The sequence below is a fragment of the Danio aesculapii genome, chromosome 23 (genome assembly GCF_903798145.1).
Source record: "Danio aesculapii chromosome 23, fDanAes4.1, whole genome shotgun sequence".
Lineage (NCBI taxonomy): Eukaryota > Metazoa > Chordata > Actinopteri > Cypriniformes > Danionidae > Danio > Danio aesculapii.
The window spans coordinates 24,573,143-24,590,981 of NC_079457.1; the positions used below are offsets into that span (position 1 = coordinate 24,573,143).

General features: G+C 40.8%; 1 protein-coding gene across 1 annotated transcript in view; it reads right to left on the bottom strand.

Annotated features, from left to right (window-relative positions):
* agrn (agrin) overlaps positions 1–17,839 on the bottom strand; it is a 463,463-nt gene that overhangs the window by 275,376 nt on the left and 170,248 nt on the right. The window contains exon 4 of the mRNA XM_056448992.1: positions 6,693–6,731. Coding sequence (XP_056304967.1) covers positions 6,693–6,731 — 39 coding nt within the window. The remainder of the gene's footprint in view (positions 1–6,692; positions 6,732–17,839) is intronic.

Here is a 17,839-nt window from a genome sequence, read left to right on the forward strand (position 1 = left end):
CGTTTCAGATCTACTTTCCTAGCCTCGATGCGTAAACTTGCCATCTCTGCGCTCCAGAAATCAATAGCTTCCATTTCTGCATGGCACACAGCTGAGTTGTGTCAAGAATATGTTAGACAGATTAATATCAAAACAAGCCAGGCTCACACCTCCCCGATTTCCTCTCCATGACAAGCTTTTCTGTTTGTTGCTTATGCAAGCAAATGCTGATTCCACAGAACTACAAAGACAGCCGTTCCCCACAACTTCTTCACCGTTGTATTTATGTTCAGACAACACAGAGGGCAACAAAACTTCTCAGCATAATGTCAGAAAACTTGCAGAACACTCGAGTTACTGTAGGTATAACAGCTAATCCTGCAGATAAATTTATGCCACATATTTGATATCTTGATACACGCCATCCTCAGAAATCGCAAAAAAAGAGGAGATGAAACATGATTTTTTTGGGCTCCTTGTGTGAAATACATGACATGAAAAGATTTAATTAAGATAAGAGACTGGTAATAATTAATTCTGCCTTCCCTCTGTCAAGAACACAGCACACGGCTGAATAAATTACACGACCTTGCCTTTTATTTATTATCATTTCTCCTTTTCCAAGACGCTATTTAAAGCTTTTCAAAGCTAATGCAAGTTTGGCAGGCTCTCTGAAAGTAAGTCCACATCTCGGGCCCACATAAACATCCCACCACCTACTCCATTCAATCTGCTGTTTTATTTTTAGCAGGTACAGCTCGGCCCCGGGGGGGAAACTCGCTGTGACAAACGCCAAACGCAAGACTGCATTCAGATGGAGTGTATTCATTATCACACGCCGAGATGTGTAGGAGACAGCAAGTTACCACGTCCGTATCTTCCCCATCTCATTTCCAACATGACCCAATTTAAAGCGAGTATGCTAGGTGACCCAGTGCCACAGGCGACATGTACTTGTGCGCAACTCTCCAACCGGTCAAACATCTGATTTGATGGTAATAAACCAACAAATACACTAGCATCTTTGTTTCTTCCAAAAATAACACTCCTACTTAGTCAATCCAAGGGCATTACAAGTACAGTTTTGCACTTGGAAACGAACAAACGAACATTTGTTTAACTGAAAGCAAGATGTTTTCCTCACGCCAACTTTTAAAAAACTCCATGGAGATAATAACAGGACAAAGCTCTGCCAATCTTACATGACTGACCTTTGTGTGGGCAACACGGCCCTGAGTTTGACAATTCTGGCAGCATTTGGGTTTTTCCAACTCGGAAGGACATCGACTTACAGACGGCGAACAAAAATGGCACTAATTAAAGGTTGCTTTGTGATTAAACTGGAACTACCAGAATTCGGGTACTACTAGAATGACCAAAGCATTCATTTAGACCATGCATATACACTGTATCTGAATTTAATTTTTATCATGTCAGATTTACATTCAAGAGTTAATACTTGAAGCTATTGTTTGATACTAATTGGGGGTTTAGCATCCTGTCCCGGGAGAGAACTCTGAGGCCCCATTACACTGATAGGTTTTAGTTTTAAAACAGCGTTTTTGAACGAAAACAATCCACATCCACACTGGCGTTTCATATAGCATTTCTGAACAGATCTCCGTCCACACTACACCACTGAAAACGCACATTACATGACCACACACACTCTGGCATGCGCTGCAGCGTATGCGGATGTCTGAGCTCCAGGCAGTCAGCGGGTGCTTTGAGCACACCTCCCCAGGTGAGAGCAGCACACGTCGGACAGTTCATTAAGGATCTACTGCTGGATGTCATCTCACTTAAGTTGATAAACCTGATATTTATTTAATCTTGTGTTGATCTAACCACTCTTTGGTCTTTTGATTCTTTTACTTGTTCTTAGGTAACATGTGAGTGCAAAGATACGTTAATATATGTATTTATGTTACTACATACACTGATTCTGCACATTTGACTGATTGCTATATTGTATAACTTTATTGTACATTATATTTTTTAATGCCCATTATTCATCATTAAAAACTGATATTCCAGCAAAAGAGACAGGATATGTTTAATATGTTTTAAGAAAATATGAGGCAGTTATGTTATAGGCTCCGTTTTGTTATAAATATGCATACAGTGAAGATGACAGTCATATAATTATGTAGCTACACGACGCCTCAACATTTTTGGTGTCTGTTAATTTGTTAATATCAAATTGAAAATAGGCAGTTCCTTATATCAAGTTTTCACTTTATTGTTAAGATAGTGAAACAATGTAGCCAGGGTGAGTGAATTTCAATATAAAGTACACTGTTCCCTTTGAAGATTTACTGTTGTGTCCTCGGTAGTTTGTTTTCCATATCAAACTTGTGAAGTCTGAGAAAAGGATGCAAGGCTGAACTTTGTGCACTTAATATTAAGGAAAAAAGCCCCAATCAGAGAGGCGAATGTCTGCAACCACGCCTCTGTTTCCAGATGTCTCAATTTTCCCCCATCCACACTGGCACAGAGCAGCATCGGTTTAATTTGAAAATGGCCTCTCCAGTGTTTTGTCAAAACGCTCTGTTTTCAGCACTCGAAAATTCTGGGGTAGTGTGGACGGAAGGCGTAACTAGCAAAACTTTTTAAAACTAAAATGTATTATTGTAAACGAGGCCTGAGTTCTGAGATACTTGAGCCCCGGTCATCTGGTCATATAGCATAGCATATGGTCCGAGATCAGGCAGATCTCGAGAGCTCCCCCTGGTAAAGGAGGGAAGGGGGAGATAGGGTGGATGGGGATTCTTCAAAAATGGGCTATTCATTTGAGTCTTAAATTCTTCTGATTGGTCTATCGATGATTCTTGATGCAGGACCAGCTGCGATCAATCATATCACACACTCCTCTTGAAAGTTAGTTTATAAAACTTCACTTCAAAGTTTCTATAGATTTTTTTTTATATATTTTATGATGTCACTACTCTAAAATATCAGTTTTTGTAATATAACATATAATTGTGAACGAGTTACACATTTAAAGCTTTGTGAGCAGGGAAAATTTTATTTTTGAAAGACACATCCTGACTATAGTAATGTTTTTGTTAACAAAAAGCCATTCTTTTTGTTAGCAGAAAGTTGCTAGGCAACAGAGGCACCCATTTTCAAAGGAATGGACGCTAAAATGCATGCAGTCAATTTGACCATTACGACCGTTCAAGGTAGAAATAATCAAAACTATTCGTAAAATCAACTCTTAATAAAATAACAATGCTAGAATAAATTTTAAGAAAAGTCATGGTAGTAAAGTTATATGGTATTATAGTTATATTTTCTTTGAACAAAGTTATTAAATTACAACATTTAAAAATGGTCTAAACGAATGCCTTGGTAGTTCTAGAGTAAAAACATCTTCTATTGTGTTGGAATTTAGCACATACGCAGTAGGAGAAACGTTAATGCTGACTTTTCCTGTCATTTATAAGGGAAATTCTTCAATTGTGCTGCTAATGTCTGTGATGTGATTGCGTTTAATTAAATATCTGTGGATAATTGGTCTGGGAATGTCATTATGTCCTTGGAACGCAGGGCATGTTTTCTCTTCTCATGCTCATTTCCTAATGCACAGGCTTTTATGTAAGTACATCTCAAGTCTTGTAGTGAATTAATATGGCAATGAAGGATTGGGGATGGATGTGTAATTGGACAAGCGATCTCCCTCTGACGTTTAATGGCCTCTGAAGGCAGCGGCCGCAGGGCAGTGGATGAGAAAGCCGGGAGGAGAGCCTCTGTACAAGTCTGCCACATAAAGAACTGTCCGCTTGAGAACTAGCAGAACAATCGGAAATGTAATTAAGAGCCGGCTGCGGCTTTTAAAACGCTCGGCTAGAGCAGAAACAAACAGTCGGGGAAAAAGAAACATCCATGTATTGAAATGTGCAGTGTGATCAATAACCCACGGTTCGGAACGCATCAAAGAGGGAGTTTTGAGACTTTGCTTTGTTTCTTTTCAAAACTGCAGGTTTTCAAAGCAATCTCTGATGTGTTAAACTTCTATTAGAAGTATACATTGGCTCCATTTCTCTATGAGTCAGGCGTATACATTTAAAGTCAATTTAAGAGCGATCTCTTGGACTCCCTTGAAGGAGTAAGGTTAATCAAAACATCAATCAAACATAATACCTAGAAGAGGCGCACGGACAGAGTTTCAAGGAGATAATAACTATTGTCTTGTAGCTGCAGGGGAATAAAATTCATCTCAAGCCGGATTTTCTGCACAAGCTTTCCCTCAGACCCTCAGACTGAGCATCACACCAAGGAGGTGATGTGCAATTATTCTGCAAATCGAGCTTAGACACCGCAGAGTTATTTTTTTCAAAGAGTGTTTAGATCTAGTCAGCAAAATCATTGATAAAAATGCTTATTTTTAACAGATGAACTGTGAACTAATTAAATCTGTTTCATTAAAACATGTGTTGTGTTGTGACGTGATATTAACAGTTCACTAACAGCAAAAAATCTAGAAACTATCTAGTTTCATTGTTTCATATTATTTTAATCATAGTCAGTAGCTATGTTTCCATTCAATAATGCAAATCTGGAATATTGTATCAAACGTTTTTCTGAAAAACATTTCCATCCAATGTGTTAAAGAAGACTGGATCGTCACTTTCTGATAAACTGACGCCAAATTTCAAAGAGAAAAATGAAATTAGAAGCCACCGTGAGTCTTTTTCTTTTTTCTTAGAAAATAAATGACTTGTGCCTCAGAAGATGAAGCTGAAACACAATGAATGCAATCATAACTGGCTTTAGCAGGTTCGAGACTACTCTTTGGAAGATCAGCTGCTCAAGACAGTTTTGGGAGGTAATAACGAACCACTTTGATGACGGACAAATAGTCATCACTTCTTTCTCATATACAACATTTAAAAATGTTTTAGCCTCTTTGACCATTCAAATATACAGTATCTGTCACTTTTCCTTTTTTCATCATCTCAAAACAAAATCATATGACATTTTTGATGAGCATGCTGAAATTTATACAGTAATTGTGTTTGTAAATGTACATTTTTATGCACATTTCAAAATGCAGGTGCATCTTGACGTTTATGAAAGTCTAAAGCGTGATTAAAAATAGATGGATGAAAAGATAGTAACTATTGTTTTTGTCTGATGATTTTGATCAGCTAGATGCCAGTTAAAATATCAAACTAAGTCATGTCTTCTATGCTGTCTCTATAACAAGATGTCTAATTTAGCATTGGCATACAATTTAGCAATTAGATTAAATTTACTGTAATAAAGGGATTTTACATGCAAACAATTATATAACTGCAATAAGATATATTACAAAAACTTAATAGAAGTAAATAGAAGCCCCTAATACAGACTAAATAAGCCACAAAGTTCCAAGCAGGCACAGGATGTCAACATGACGTCAGATTGACGTTGTATCCCAATGTCAGAGGGCGTTGTATTTTGTTTGAACATGAAAATCGTGTTGACGTCAGACACAACGTCATCAATGTCCAAAGTCCAACCTAAAATCTACCAAATATAAATCTCTATGATGTTACAGCTTTGACGTTGTGTGGATGTTACCTCGATGATTTTGGTTGCCATACCTGACGAATAAATGTCAATATTGACGTTAGTATGACATTGGTTTAGGATATTGGTGTGGCGTTGGATTTTGGTCACTTTCCATCACAACCTAAAATCAACCAAACATCAACGTCATTTGACGTCGTTTGGTCAAATAACGTTGTCCTTAGACTCTGGTTAGACATTTGGTCACCTGGCATCACAACCTAAATCTAAGCTATTATTAACATCTTATGGAGTTGTGCGCCTGCTGGGTGGGAACAAACTAATTCAAATGACGTACTAGTTAATAATAGTATCATAAATATTTCTGTAAGCACGGATCATGCTGTTTACAATTCTATTCAGACTCAAACATAACAGCACATAAAATTTGTCAAAAAGGCTATTAGTGTTCATTTGCTACATTTCTTTAGACAACCAGGTCAGGTTCATTGACGACAACCAGGCTAAAAACTTTCAAAATGTTTGCACGTGTGCACTGAAGTTAATTATGCGACACATAATTTCGACACATTAATACCAACTACACCCACCCACCCACGCACACACATGCATCTACTTTGTTGGAGTGTTTATGACGGCGTCCATAATGAAGCTCCCTCCAGCTCATAAAGAGAAGCATCTCCACTGCCAGCAGCTCAGGAGTAACCTCCGAAGCCCATTTCATGTTGTCGCATATAAATATTCATTAACGGAGTGAGGAAACCAGCTGTTTCTCCCAATTAATCTGTGCAGAGATATGCCATTTGCCAATAAATCGTTGTTGTATAATTAATGGCTCTCATTGCATGGTGGCACAGAGAGAAACAATACCTCATTTAATATTGAGATTTATATTCATAAACTTGGCAAAAGCAAGCGGCTAATCAGCTTCAGTAATAAACGGAGCAGCATCCCTGGAGGACGTGGAAACTTTTAGCCGCATGTCCAAGAATCAGCCACCCCGCATCCCAGATAAATCAAGATGTCAGGAGATTTCTACATCAAAGCCGATGTGGTGCTGGCCATGTTAACAGGCCGCACACACAGCCGGCAATGGGATGCGACACGGTGAAGACGCCCACTTCAAACAGCAAACTGAGATCATTATCTGGGCAGGTTGAAAACACTCTGGTCAGGAGAAATCTTATGGGACTTACCATCAGGAGGAGGTGCCGGTGTGAAGTGAACAGGTTTATCTGTTGGGAGAAAGAGAGAGGGAGGCACATTAGTTAAAAAGAAGACATCTGGACGTTCCCAGGCGGTCAGCCAGTCGTTTTCAATGAGCGGCTGGACAGTGGACTACATGACTCTTTCACAGAGGTTAAATCTCAAAAAGAATAGTTAAGGGAGATCAGTTGGAATATGAGATTAAAAGAACATCCTGGGTCAAATACAACTTGAGCTCTATTGACTGCAACTGTGGAGTTACGTGCTGTTGGTAATCACTGGATGTTTGCTTGGGGAACATGCTTGAAGGGATAGTTCACCCAGAAATGAAAATGACCTCATTGTTTATTCTTCATCATGAGGTTTTATCCCTTATGCTATTTTTCCCCTTTTTTTTAAAAAAAAAAAAAGATATTTGAAGAATGCTGGTTGCTGGCACACATCGATTTCCAAATTGCTATGGCATTACCAGTATTTTTCAAAATATCTTCTTGTATGTTCAACCGAAGAAAGAAACTCAAATAGATTAAAATAAAATAGATTTTTAATTTTAGGATGAACTATGCCTTTAAGTATTCAGGGGAGGGGGGGAGGGGGTTCGAAAGACCGACCCCTTCCAGAATTTGTCTCATACACAAGCTCATTTGTCCTATGTTGACTGCTCTGCCATAATAAATTGTGAAAATAACCATCAAAGAAGGCATTAAGACCAAACGGAATCCTCTTTTGGTTGCTGCTTCAGCGTGACTGAGGAAAGTTGAATGTGCTGGCCAGTTTGTGTTTGCCTAATAAATGACAATAGGCTAGTTTTTAATTTAAAACTTGAACAGAATCCTTTTTTCTAATGATATATAATGTAATAAATTTTGTATTTGAAAAATATGTATTATTCTCATGTTTTTTCTTCTAATTCTTTAGGAAATGTTTTTGGTACATCAAAAATGTGGTTGAAACTAATCCAGGAAGATATAGTGCTTAAAAAGTATTTAAACCTTATAATTAAATAGAAAATGAGGCTAATAACTGCAAAAAGGTCCATATTTTAAGCAAAAAGAACCACCCTTTCACCAGGCTGGCTACAGGCCTGGTATTAGTTGTCAAATGTAATCTGTGCAAAGTTTTCAAAATTTCTAAAGCTTCCAATTTACTCAATACTATATTTCCAGCGTTAAAGTGGTCAAAATGCTTTTCTGTACGGCTTTGTTGATAATAGTAAGAAACGTCTTTGCAAATTTGTATATAGATGTGGCCATTTAAAATGCACATTTTTTACAGTGGCTCGCCTCATTTTGTGCTGCGGCTAGCCACGGCTACAGCCAAGATGGTGGAGAAACCGTCATCCACGGGCGTCGAGTCCTCCGCCTTCAGAACTGGCCACTACTCAGAATGAAACTCGGCTGCCCCCTACTGGTAATGTTTTCCTGAGTCAGAGAATTTCCCTGAGTGCTGTGGCAAATCGCCGCATGGCATTCAGTTCCCTGAGGGGCGCATTTCTAAAGGCCACATCTGTACGTATTAACAATGTGTGAGATTGAATCTTTTCATAGACTATACAACAAGAAGGGAAACATTAAAGCTGTTTATTATACAAAACTAAAACTAATGTTCTTAGTCAAAGTTGACAAAAACAGATCAATGAATAAATTATATTGTTTTCTGTATATTCAATTCATGTTTATTTATGTAGTGCTTTTTACAATGCAAATTGTGTCAAAGCAGCTTAACATAGTTCTAGTAAAGACCAGATTTCAGAGTTGAAGTGCAGTTTAGTTCAGTGTGGTTTAAATTTTACTGCTGAAAGTTCAAACACTGAATGTATACTGACTATTTCCTATTTATTTTTGACAGCAACAATTCAGTTGCTGAACATAAGAGATTAATCAAAATATATATATTCTTTAAAAGATGTTAACTGATGTCAAACTTTTAAGTGGTATATACAAATACATTTGACTGACAACAAACGTTTCTATTCTAAAATACCCACTTTAATTCTCTGTGATGTTTCATGTAGACATTTCTTAGCTTTTTCTAAGCTCATACTGCAGCATCATACTGAGCAAATGTGTTCTTATTTCAAAAGTTTATTCAAGCTGAAACATTTTCTGTGTCAGTGATAGAGCACATTCAAATCATTCTCTGGCATTCATAAAGGAGACTACAACTATATTGTTACAGACTAGAGACTCTGAGCATGTGTTTTTAATTTGTATTATAATCCAAATCAAGGGACTGAAACATCCACATGGTTTTAGCATAATGTTTATCGAATCAAGTTCCAAAAAGTGTCTCCTGCGAACAAACTCTGCAACTACGTCAACTAGCAGTCAATAGAGTATTAGTAGAATAATAGGGAATGAACATACTATGTGCATAGATAATGAAAAAATTCTAAAAAGCTTTGTTTTTCTTTATATTTTGAACATTTTTGCTATGTTATAACACCAGGCCACTATTTAGTGATGTTACTTTGTGAAGAAACACATACAGCCCTTTACTCCATCACTGTTGTGTGCTTGCACATGCAAACAGATGCAGTTTTTTGGTTCACAGCATGCACAAAATCACATTCTAGTGGTTTATATAGAGATATAGAGAGAAAGAACTTTGAAACTTTTATTAGTTTGTCTATATTTGTCTGCATTTTCTGACAAGTCAAGGCCAATCTGCTAATACTTACATTTTCCGTGAGCAATCACTTTAAGCTCTTACACTAATAAACGCTAAAATATTCAAACTACACAAGCAGCCAAAACTGTTAGGCTGAAACTCATTAAAATCGGCGCAGACTGAAAGTGGGAACTGCCACAGAAGTTGGAAGCGACCCCGCTCAGTCTAACTTTCCTCCAAAGCGAAGTGATTCTGGAAACACTGAACTCGCGTACCTTATTACTCTTGACAGAAGCGGCTTTTCAACAACACCCGCATGAAGCCATCTAGCTAAAAGTGTGGCTACAACACCCTGCTTCGACAGGCGGGAATAACCAACGCCACAGAACTATCACATCAATTGCCCAGCCAGCCGGTTGCGCTTACACACGCACACACACACACACAGACACACATACACGCACTCCCACACACAGGACCAGAGCTGGAATCTCTGCTCTTCTTTTCACCAGCACCCCCAACTGCCAGGATGGAGTTTAATTTTAGGCTCACTTCAAATTGCTTGTCAACAACTGAGCGCAAGGAAGATTGGAGAGTCGGCGATGGGGAGAGAGAGAGAGATGGAGAGAGAGAGAAAAAGAGAGAGACAGAAAAACTGAAAAGCGAGCAAGAAAGAGAGCAGGGAATCGGCTTGCTGTGCTTCTCTCCTTGAATAATGAAGTGTCTGTTGAACTGGTCCGAGAGTCAATCATGACAGTTACAGCGTTTCATCCTCTGGGAAACATCGCCATAGCTGAGGGTGAATAGCACACACACAGATGCGTATCACAGAGATAAAACATATACTGCTCACACACTGTGATGCAAAGCCTGTGACGCCCCCGAGCACAGCTTGACTTTCCTACATGTCCAGTGGCAGCAGAGGACAAAACACCTGTCTGCGCAGGTCTCATGGGGACATTTGTCTCACATGTAAATGATACACGGCTAAGAAATTCAACACAAAGTTCACCTCAAGTCCTGCTTAAAGAGATAGCTCATCTGAAAACGAAAACCATTTCAACGACCCTTACGTTGTTCCAAACATGTTAGACAATATTCACAGTGAAAACTTAACTGTCAATGAAATTGTCAATTCCAAACAAATCTGAAGCAGAACATTTGTGTATTATAAGATCACTGTAATGTTTCACTCCTGTATGAATCTGTTTTTGTGACCAAATCAATCAATATTAATTGATCCATTCATCAGACATTTTGAACAAATCATTTAACAACTGAATCAATTAATCACTCATTAAGACAGGGATTTGTCACCATATATACAGTAGAATGTTTTAGTGTCATATTTATTGTGACATAGTGAGAAAGAAGCATGGACACTGAAGCATTTGAAAGCCAAATCTATCACCTGATCCTTCAATGGATTGCTTACATATACATATATAAAGCATCCGCAGTGTGAGAGAGTTGCAGAGATGAATGTTTACAGTATATACAGTATAAGACTGTCCCAGCAAACCCACAAGCAGTGAATTGTGCATAGCGGTAAGCTTTTTAAGATGTAAGAGCATTTTAATTACTCACATGTCTTGCCTATCTCACCATAATATGCTACCACTACATACTGTAGCATGTATACAACAAATGACACCAGTATATTATAATAAGCTATGAGCTAATACTGAACCGATACCGAATCATCCACATCTGCATCATAACCCGTAGAAGAAACAATTCATTTTGACACCCATAGTTTAAACATTTGATATATTTAAAAATTGTAACAATACCAACTTTCTCACACCAGTAAACAACATTTTTCACAATTCAGACCAAATCTGAGTAAGTCATGCCAAGGCAGACTGTTTCTTTTTGTACAAAAAGCTTAATGGAGAAACAAAGCCAGGAAGGTAATTGCAGGAAGTGCTGAAATAATTGAGCACAGATGATTAAGCGAGTTAAAGATTGCAATATTTTGGAGAACGAATTGAACTAATGTCTATCTATAATCAATAATGCATTAACAATTGCAGACATGCATTTAACAATTTTTAACTAGCCATAAATCGCAGGGTAAGGAATATACAGACAGCCAGCTGTTATCCCAAACAGAACTCAGTGTGAACAGCCATATGTTTTAATTCCGTCCATCTTTTTTTTTTCCATTTCTGTTTTATTATCTAGCTAGCTGATGTGTATGTATGGGCTGATGGATTTGGTTGTGGAGCTGAGCAGCTCTAGTCCTGTGTGGCCTCTCTTCTCTGTGCCTGCTAAATGAAAATGGAAATGACTAACCTTTGGTCTGTATCCCACTCCAACAAGCTTTCAAACGCTACGGTGCACCTCTCCATGTTAATGGTACTCCTTTCACTCCGTCCTGTTTTTTACTCTTCTTTGAGGAGCAGGGATGGAGTGCTCTAACTGAGTTTATGTTTAAATCTAATGGAATCTGTCTGGATTAAATCGATTTTGCAACATGGTCGGCTTATAAATGAACCTCACACTCAGACTCCTTTATTGAAGGATGGAGAGGGCACATTTTCAGAATTTCATGAAGGGCCCTTTTTGGTCTTTTAATATAGATCTAATGTTGAGGCACCGCAGATCTCTAAGTGAGGGCACAGGTAAGATTATGAGAAATGAGGTAGGTAATGGTTTACAGAGGGCACACAGGGCTGAATGCGCACTCTTCTGCTTCCTCTCACTGTTTTCTTCTTTCTGGGTGCTTTCTTTCAGCAATGCTAAGCATATTGATATATAAAAAGACACATATCATTGCCACTATCATTTTAAAACTATTTTTTAATATCTAGTAATAATATTAATAATAATTCCTTATATTTATATAGCACCTTCCTGGACACTCAAAGCGCTTTACACATTGATGGGATCTCCTCATCCACCACCAGTGTGCAGCATCCACCTGGATGATGCGACGGCAGCCTTATTGTGCCAGACCGCACACCACACACCAGCTGATTGGTGGAGAGGAGAGAGAGTGATGAAGCCAATTATGATTTGGGGATGGTTAGGAGGCCATGATGGACAGAGGCCAGTGGGCAAATTTTGGCCAGGATGTCGGGGTTAAACCCCTACTCTTTTTCGAAGAACATCCTGGGATTTTTATCGACCACAGAGAGTCGGGACCTTGGTTTAATATCTCATCCGAAAGACGGCACTCACTGAGCAGTATAGAGTCCCCATCACTATACTGGGGCGTTAGGACCTACACAAACCATAGGTTGGTCTCACTGCTGATCTCACTAACACCACTTCCGTCAGCAACCTAGTTTTCCCATGTGGTCTCCCATCCAGGTACTGACTGGACGCAGCCCTGTTTAGCTTTAGTGGGTGACCATGTGAGAGTTGCAGAGAGATAGCTGCTGGCTAAGTCTGATGCCCTAAAGCCCTAGATACTTAAAATGTCAAAACATCTAAACTTATATATACTTATATCCAGATATAAAACTAGAACATCAGTAAAAACAAATTTAATTCAAAGCAAGAATCAATGAGAGTTGTGTAATGTACCTTATGATCAAATATGTCTAATTCTTCAATAGAGACTATAACTTTTGCATCTGTAAAAGTTAAACAACAAATGTTTTTACTGTAACTAATATAAAAACGCCATGTTACCCCCTGTACACAAAGCTGCTGAACTCAAATGCTAAACAGACAAAATATCAATAATAATAATAATATGGCAATCTGTGCAAGCTTCCTTCCTGTTCTCACTAAGAGTTTAACAAAACATCAGCACCGATGCGTAGCAAAAACAATTTCTAGTTAATTAAACTTCCTTCTGTAACACAGCATCCTGAAAAACATTTTTACCTTTCCATAATGAAAATCAAATGTAGTCTTATATATTGTGTTTATATGTGGCTACAAACTCACAAAAAAAGACTATCAGGAATAAATGTTGCAGATCAAAAAAGGATAGAAAGTAATACATCCAACCAGCAAAAGTTACCGTTACCTGCTGCTTCATGTCATCAAAGCACATTGTGACATGCTCTGGAGCTCACGTTTCCTATCCAATTCTTTCTATACAAGCACTGTGCCAAATCTATCTGGCAACACACACCGGCTGGCGAAGCACCCTAAGACACCAAAGCGTTTGCAGATTCACTCAAGCAGATACAGTAAGCACTGACGCTAATGCCAAGCTTTCACATCCAAAGGCATTTAATCTGCCCCCTTTATCCCACTGTGCAGTCTAAATACCACTACTTCAGGAATGACAGAATGCCACCGAGCGGTGTTTTTAGACACAAGCACTCAAGCACTTTGTAGGATGAGGACAGTTTATCTGTGTCATCCTTAATCATTTCACTGTCAGGCAGGGGATCGAAGCCTACGCATTAGGGATTAGTTTTTGATTGCCATCGATCCTTATTGAACCATCCATCCGTCAAAGTGTCTCCCTCTACATCACAGTAAGAAAACTCTACAGGGCACACAAGGGATAGGACCACTAACCTGTAACTTATCAGGCAACAAAACTCATGCACAAACACAAAAACACAAACACATATATATATACATACGCTGCATGTCATGTTTCACTAACTGTGACCTACAGTTATTGAGGAAGAGGAGTACAGCGAAGCCGAGCGTGGATGTGGCCAGCAGTATGAGACAGATGTTGCAAGGAATCATGAAGTATCGCACGACCATTGACACTTTGTGCTGGTACATGCGGTCCCGCTCTGGGGGCGGCGTGGGGTACTGACAACTGGTCATACTCCACTCCGCGCCTTCCCTAAAGTACGCCAAGTTGGCAAGCGTTCCAAACAGACTCAGAGAAAAAGGGTAGACAAAAGAAATCCAAAAAGGGTTTCAGCTAAAACTCCGGTGATGCTTCTTATCACAGTTCCTTCCTGAAAAACGTAGACAAATACTTTCGCCAGTCTCCAAGCAACGCATTTTGTTCCCAAATTAAAGCTTCTCTGGAAGGGTACTGGTCCTAGAGTCCCTAACCTTCCGACAATCCCTCCATTTCTTTCCCAAGCGTCGGTGGTTTGTCATGAAAGGTTAGTGTGCAAGTTCTCTCGAGTGTGTTTGACAAAAGCTCCACTGGACCCCTGGCCTAGATTGGCAACACGGACAAGTGAGTGCAAACAATCCCGCTGCACTTTGTACTTTAAATCCACAAGCGCAGATCTCCACAGCTTGATGAATTAGTAATGAATTGGCTCTTTTTTTTTTAGAGATGCTTGTAATTTTTATGGCATAATGAATTCCCTTCTTTCAGTACGTGCTGCCACCTGTCTGTGCCCGACAGTGGCGGGAAGATGCCAGGCTGCTCTTGTTGTGGCATGTGTCAGGATTCACTCCGGGTGTGGCTAGGCATCATGCTAGTCTTCTGTCCAGAGAAACACTCAGTTACCCGCAAGCTGGAATTGGAGTCATTAGGCTTACCCACACACACACAAACACAACATGCAAACTTTTGGACAGTGACCGCTTTCCTAATCCTGCAGAGATCTGCAACACTTAGGCTAGTCTTCGGTTGTAAATGTTGAAACTTTTCTCCCCCACCCCAAGACGAATCTTCTGAATGAATGAATAATTAGCCCACAGAGAGTCAGCAGCTGTCTTCGGCCAGCTCGACCATATGCCCTGCAGAGTGGAAGGGTCTTTTTTTTTCCTAAACCCCCCTTCTTTTAACACAAGTCCTCTCGAAAAGTTGAAAGTTGAGGTGTCTGGTGAGCAGACTCTTCCCCCCTGACGCTCCTGTCAGCGCAGACACGCGCTCCCTGATACGGGCAAGCGGAAACAAGAAGGAACAGCTGAGATTGCCACGGTATGCGCAAAGAAAAACACAACTGCATAGGACAATATTGTTTGTCCTCAGTCCTTTTTAGGTGATAATTTCCAAGACAAGACAAGCTCTTGCCAAGTTGTTTGTTGCTTTGGAAAAAGTGTCTCTCTCAGTCTTATTTCTTTTTGTTGGAGTCAGAAGATATTCAGAGCTCTTTCCCGCTCCATTTAGCTCTCATAAGCATCCATTCCTTTGCTGGTGTCTCTGCCCTTGTCCTGAGCTTAAATTCGGTCCAGCTGAGCCTCAGAGGAAGTGTTCATGGTCAGCCAAAACACACACTCTGATCGCCGCTATTCATGTCAGAAAATCCCCCAGGCAGCAGGTACTCTGTCAGCGCAAGCTTACGTTCAGCCAGCGCGTCTTAGCCAAAGAGCCAGGGAGCGGCGCACACAAATGAGTGGAAAAAAGCAGAAAGAAGAAAACAAACTGCCCCATGGAAATTGGTCCTCCTCTCCGTTACGTTAAACAATGTGTGAAGCGTGTTTTCTGCATCCTTACGGCACGGACGCTCATGACTCCCTCTCTCTGCCTCGAATGAAGAAGAAGACAGTGAGAGGGGGAGTGGATGAGGGGCTGTCTCTAACAAAGGGTTGGGAGGGGTGAGAAGGGGGAGGCAGCGAGGCTGGGAGGGGGAAACAGAGTATAAAAGCTTTTGGGAATACTTGGGAGTGTTTTAAGGGGGGGCTGGAATGACAGCGAAAACACAAAAGGGCAATTGGACCAAAAACATGTCAAGCCTTCCGAGTTGATAGTGATTTAAAAGAGGTAAGCAACAATCAGCCTAAATTGTAATTGCAAATTGTGTGGTTTGAATGGAAAGAGAAAAATGTGAGTAGATTGTGAAAGATTTATTTTGGTTTTAGTAATTTAAACAAACAATTTATATATATATATATATATATATATATATATATATATATATATATATATATATATATATACAGTAATATTGTTATGAAGCGGACAGGAGACAGAGGTAAGGAAACGTTAGGGTGTTTATTAAATGACAACAAGGAGCACATGAAGGATAGCCAGGAGGATCAGGAATGATGTTGGGGTCTTTTCCTCCGTGGCTGGGTAACAGGAATACACGAGGATGGACAGCACACACCAGATACAGCTGACAGAGGATGACACAGACTTGGAAGGACTGGAAGACAGGACGATTCGGGAGGACCAGGAAGACTAGGAGGAATACAAGAGAACAGGTAAGTAAATCGTTTGTTTTAGCTGAGGATGACTACGCTGAGTGGTCGCTCAGTTGTCCGCTTTCGTCGAGACGAGCCCGGACAATGAGCGACTGGAGTGCTGTGCTTTTATCTGGTGCTCGTGAATGTGATGCAGCTGTGTGCTCATTAGAAGTCAGGTGATGGTGATCTTCGTGAGTGGGGGTCGTGAGAGCCTGACCAATCCATGACAGTACCCCCCTCCCCAGGGCCCGCTCCTGAGGGCCGACACCTCCGACGCCGTGGTGGTCTCCCTCTGCCTCTAGGCGCTGGGAACTCAGGGTGGCTCTCATGAAACTCCACCATGAGACTAGGATCGAGAATATCAGCTCTGGGAACCCATGTCCTTTCTTCGGGGCCGTACCCTTCCCAGTCCACCAGGTACTCCAACTGGCCACCCACGACGTCGGGAACGCAAGATCTCCTTCACTGCGTAGACGGCTCCTTCTTCTAGGAGCAGTGGAGGAGGGGGTTCCTCTTCGTGGTCAGGCTCTGTGGAGGGAAGAACAGGATCGTGATAGGGTTTCAGGAGTGATACGTGGAATGTAGGGTGAATACGGTAGTGAGAGGGTAATTGTAGTTTGTAGGTGACGGGGTTAACCTGTTCCACGATGGTGAAGGGACCAACAAATCGGGGACTTAACTTGCGAGAGGGCAGTCGCATGCGTATGTCCCGGGTGGATAGCCACACCTTTTGTCCGGGTGTGTATCTGGGTTCTTCAGACCTTCTCCTATCGGCGGTTACCTTGCTTCGACGGACTGCCCTCTGCAGATGTTGATGAGCCTCGTCCCAGACTCTCTCGCTCTCCCGGAACCAGTGATCCACTGCGGGGACATCAGATGGTTCGCCATCCCAGGGAAAGAGCGGTGGTTGGAAGCCCAGGACGCACTGGAATGGCGTGAGTCCGGTGGAGGGTTGCCGCAGTGAATTTTGGGCATATTCTGCCCAGCCCAAATACTGGCTCCAGGAGTTCTGGTGACCACTGCAGAAGGTCCTCAGGAACCGTCCCACCTCCTGAATCTTCCTCTCTGTCTGCCCGTTGGTTTGGGGATGATATCCAGAAGAGAGGCTGACGGCCACACCTAGGAGCTTGAAGAAGGCTTTCCATAGACGTGAGATGAACTGTGGACCTCTGTCCGACACAATATCTTCTGGAATACCAAATGACCTGAAGACTTGATTAAAGATATTGTCGGCAGTTTCAAAGGCTGTGGGAAGACCTTTCAGAGGGATTAGTTTGACAAACTTTGAGAATCTATCTACTATGACTAGAATACAGGTATTACCTTCTGACGAAGGGAGGTCAGTGATAAAGTCCACTCCTAGGTGTGACCAGGGACGGTTCGGAATCGGCAAGGGATGGAGCTTTCCAGCGGGTAGATGACGTGGGCTCTTGGATTGGGCACAGTCCTTACAGCCCTGAACATATTGCCTCACATCCCTTGCCATGTTTGGCCACCAGAATCG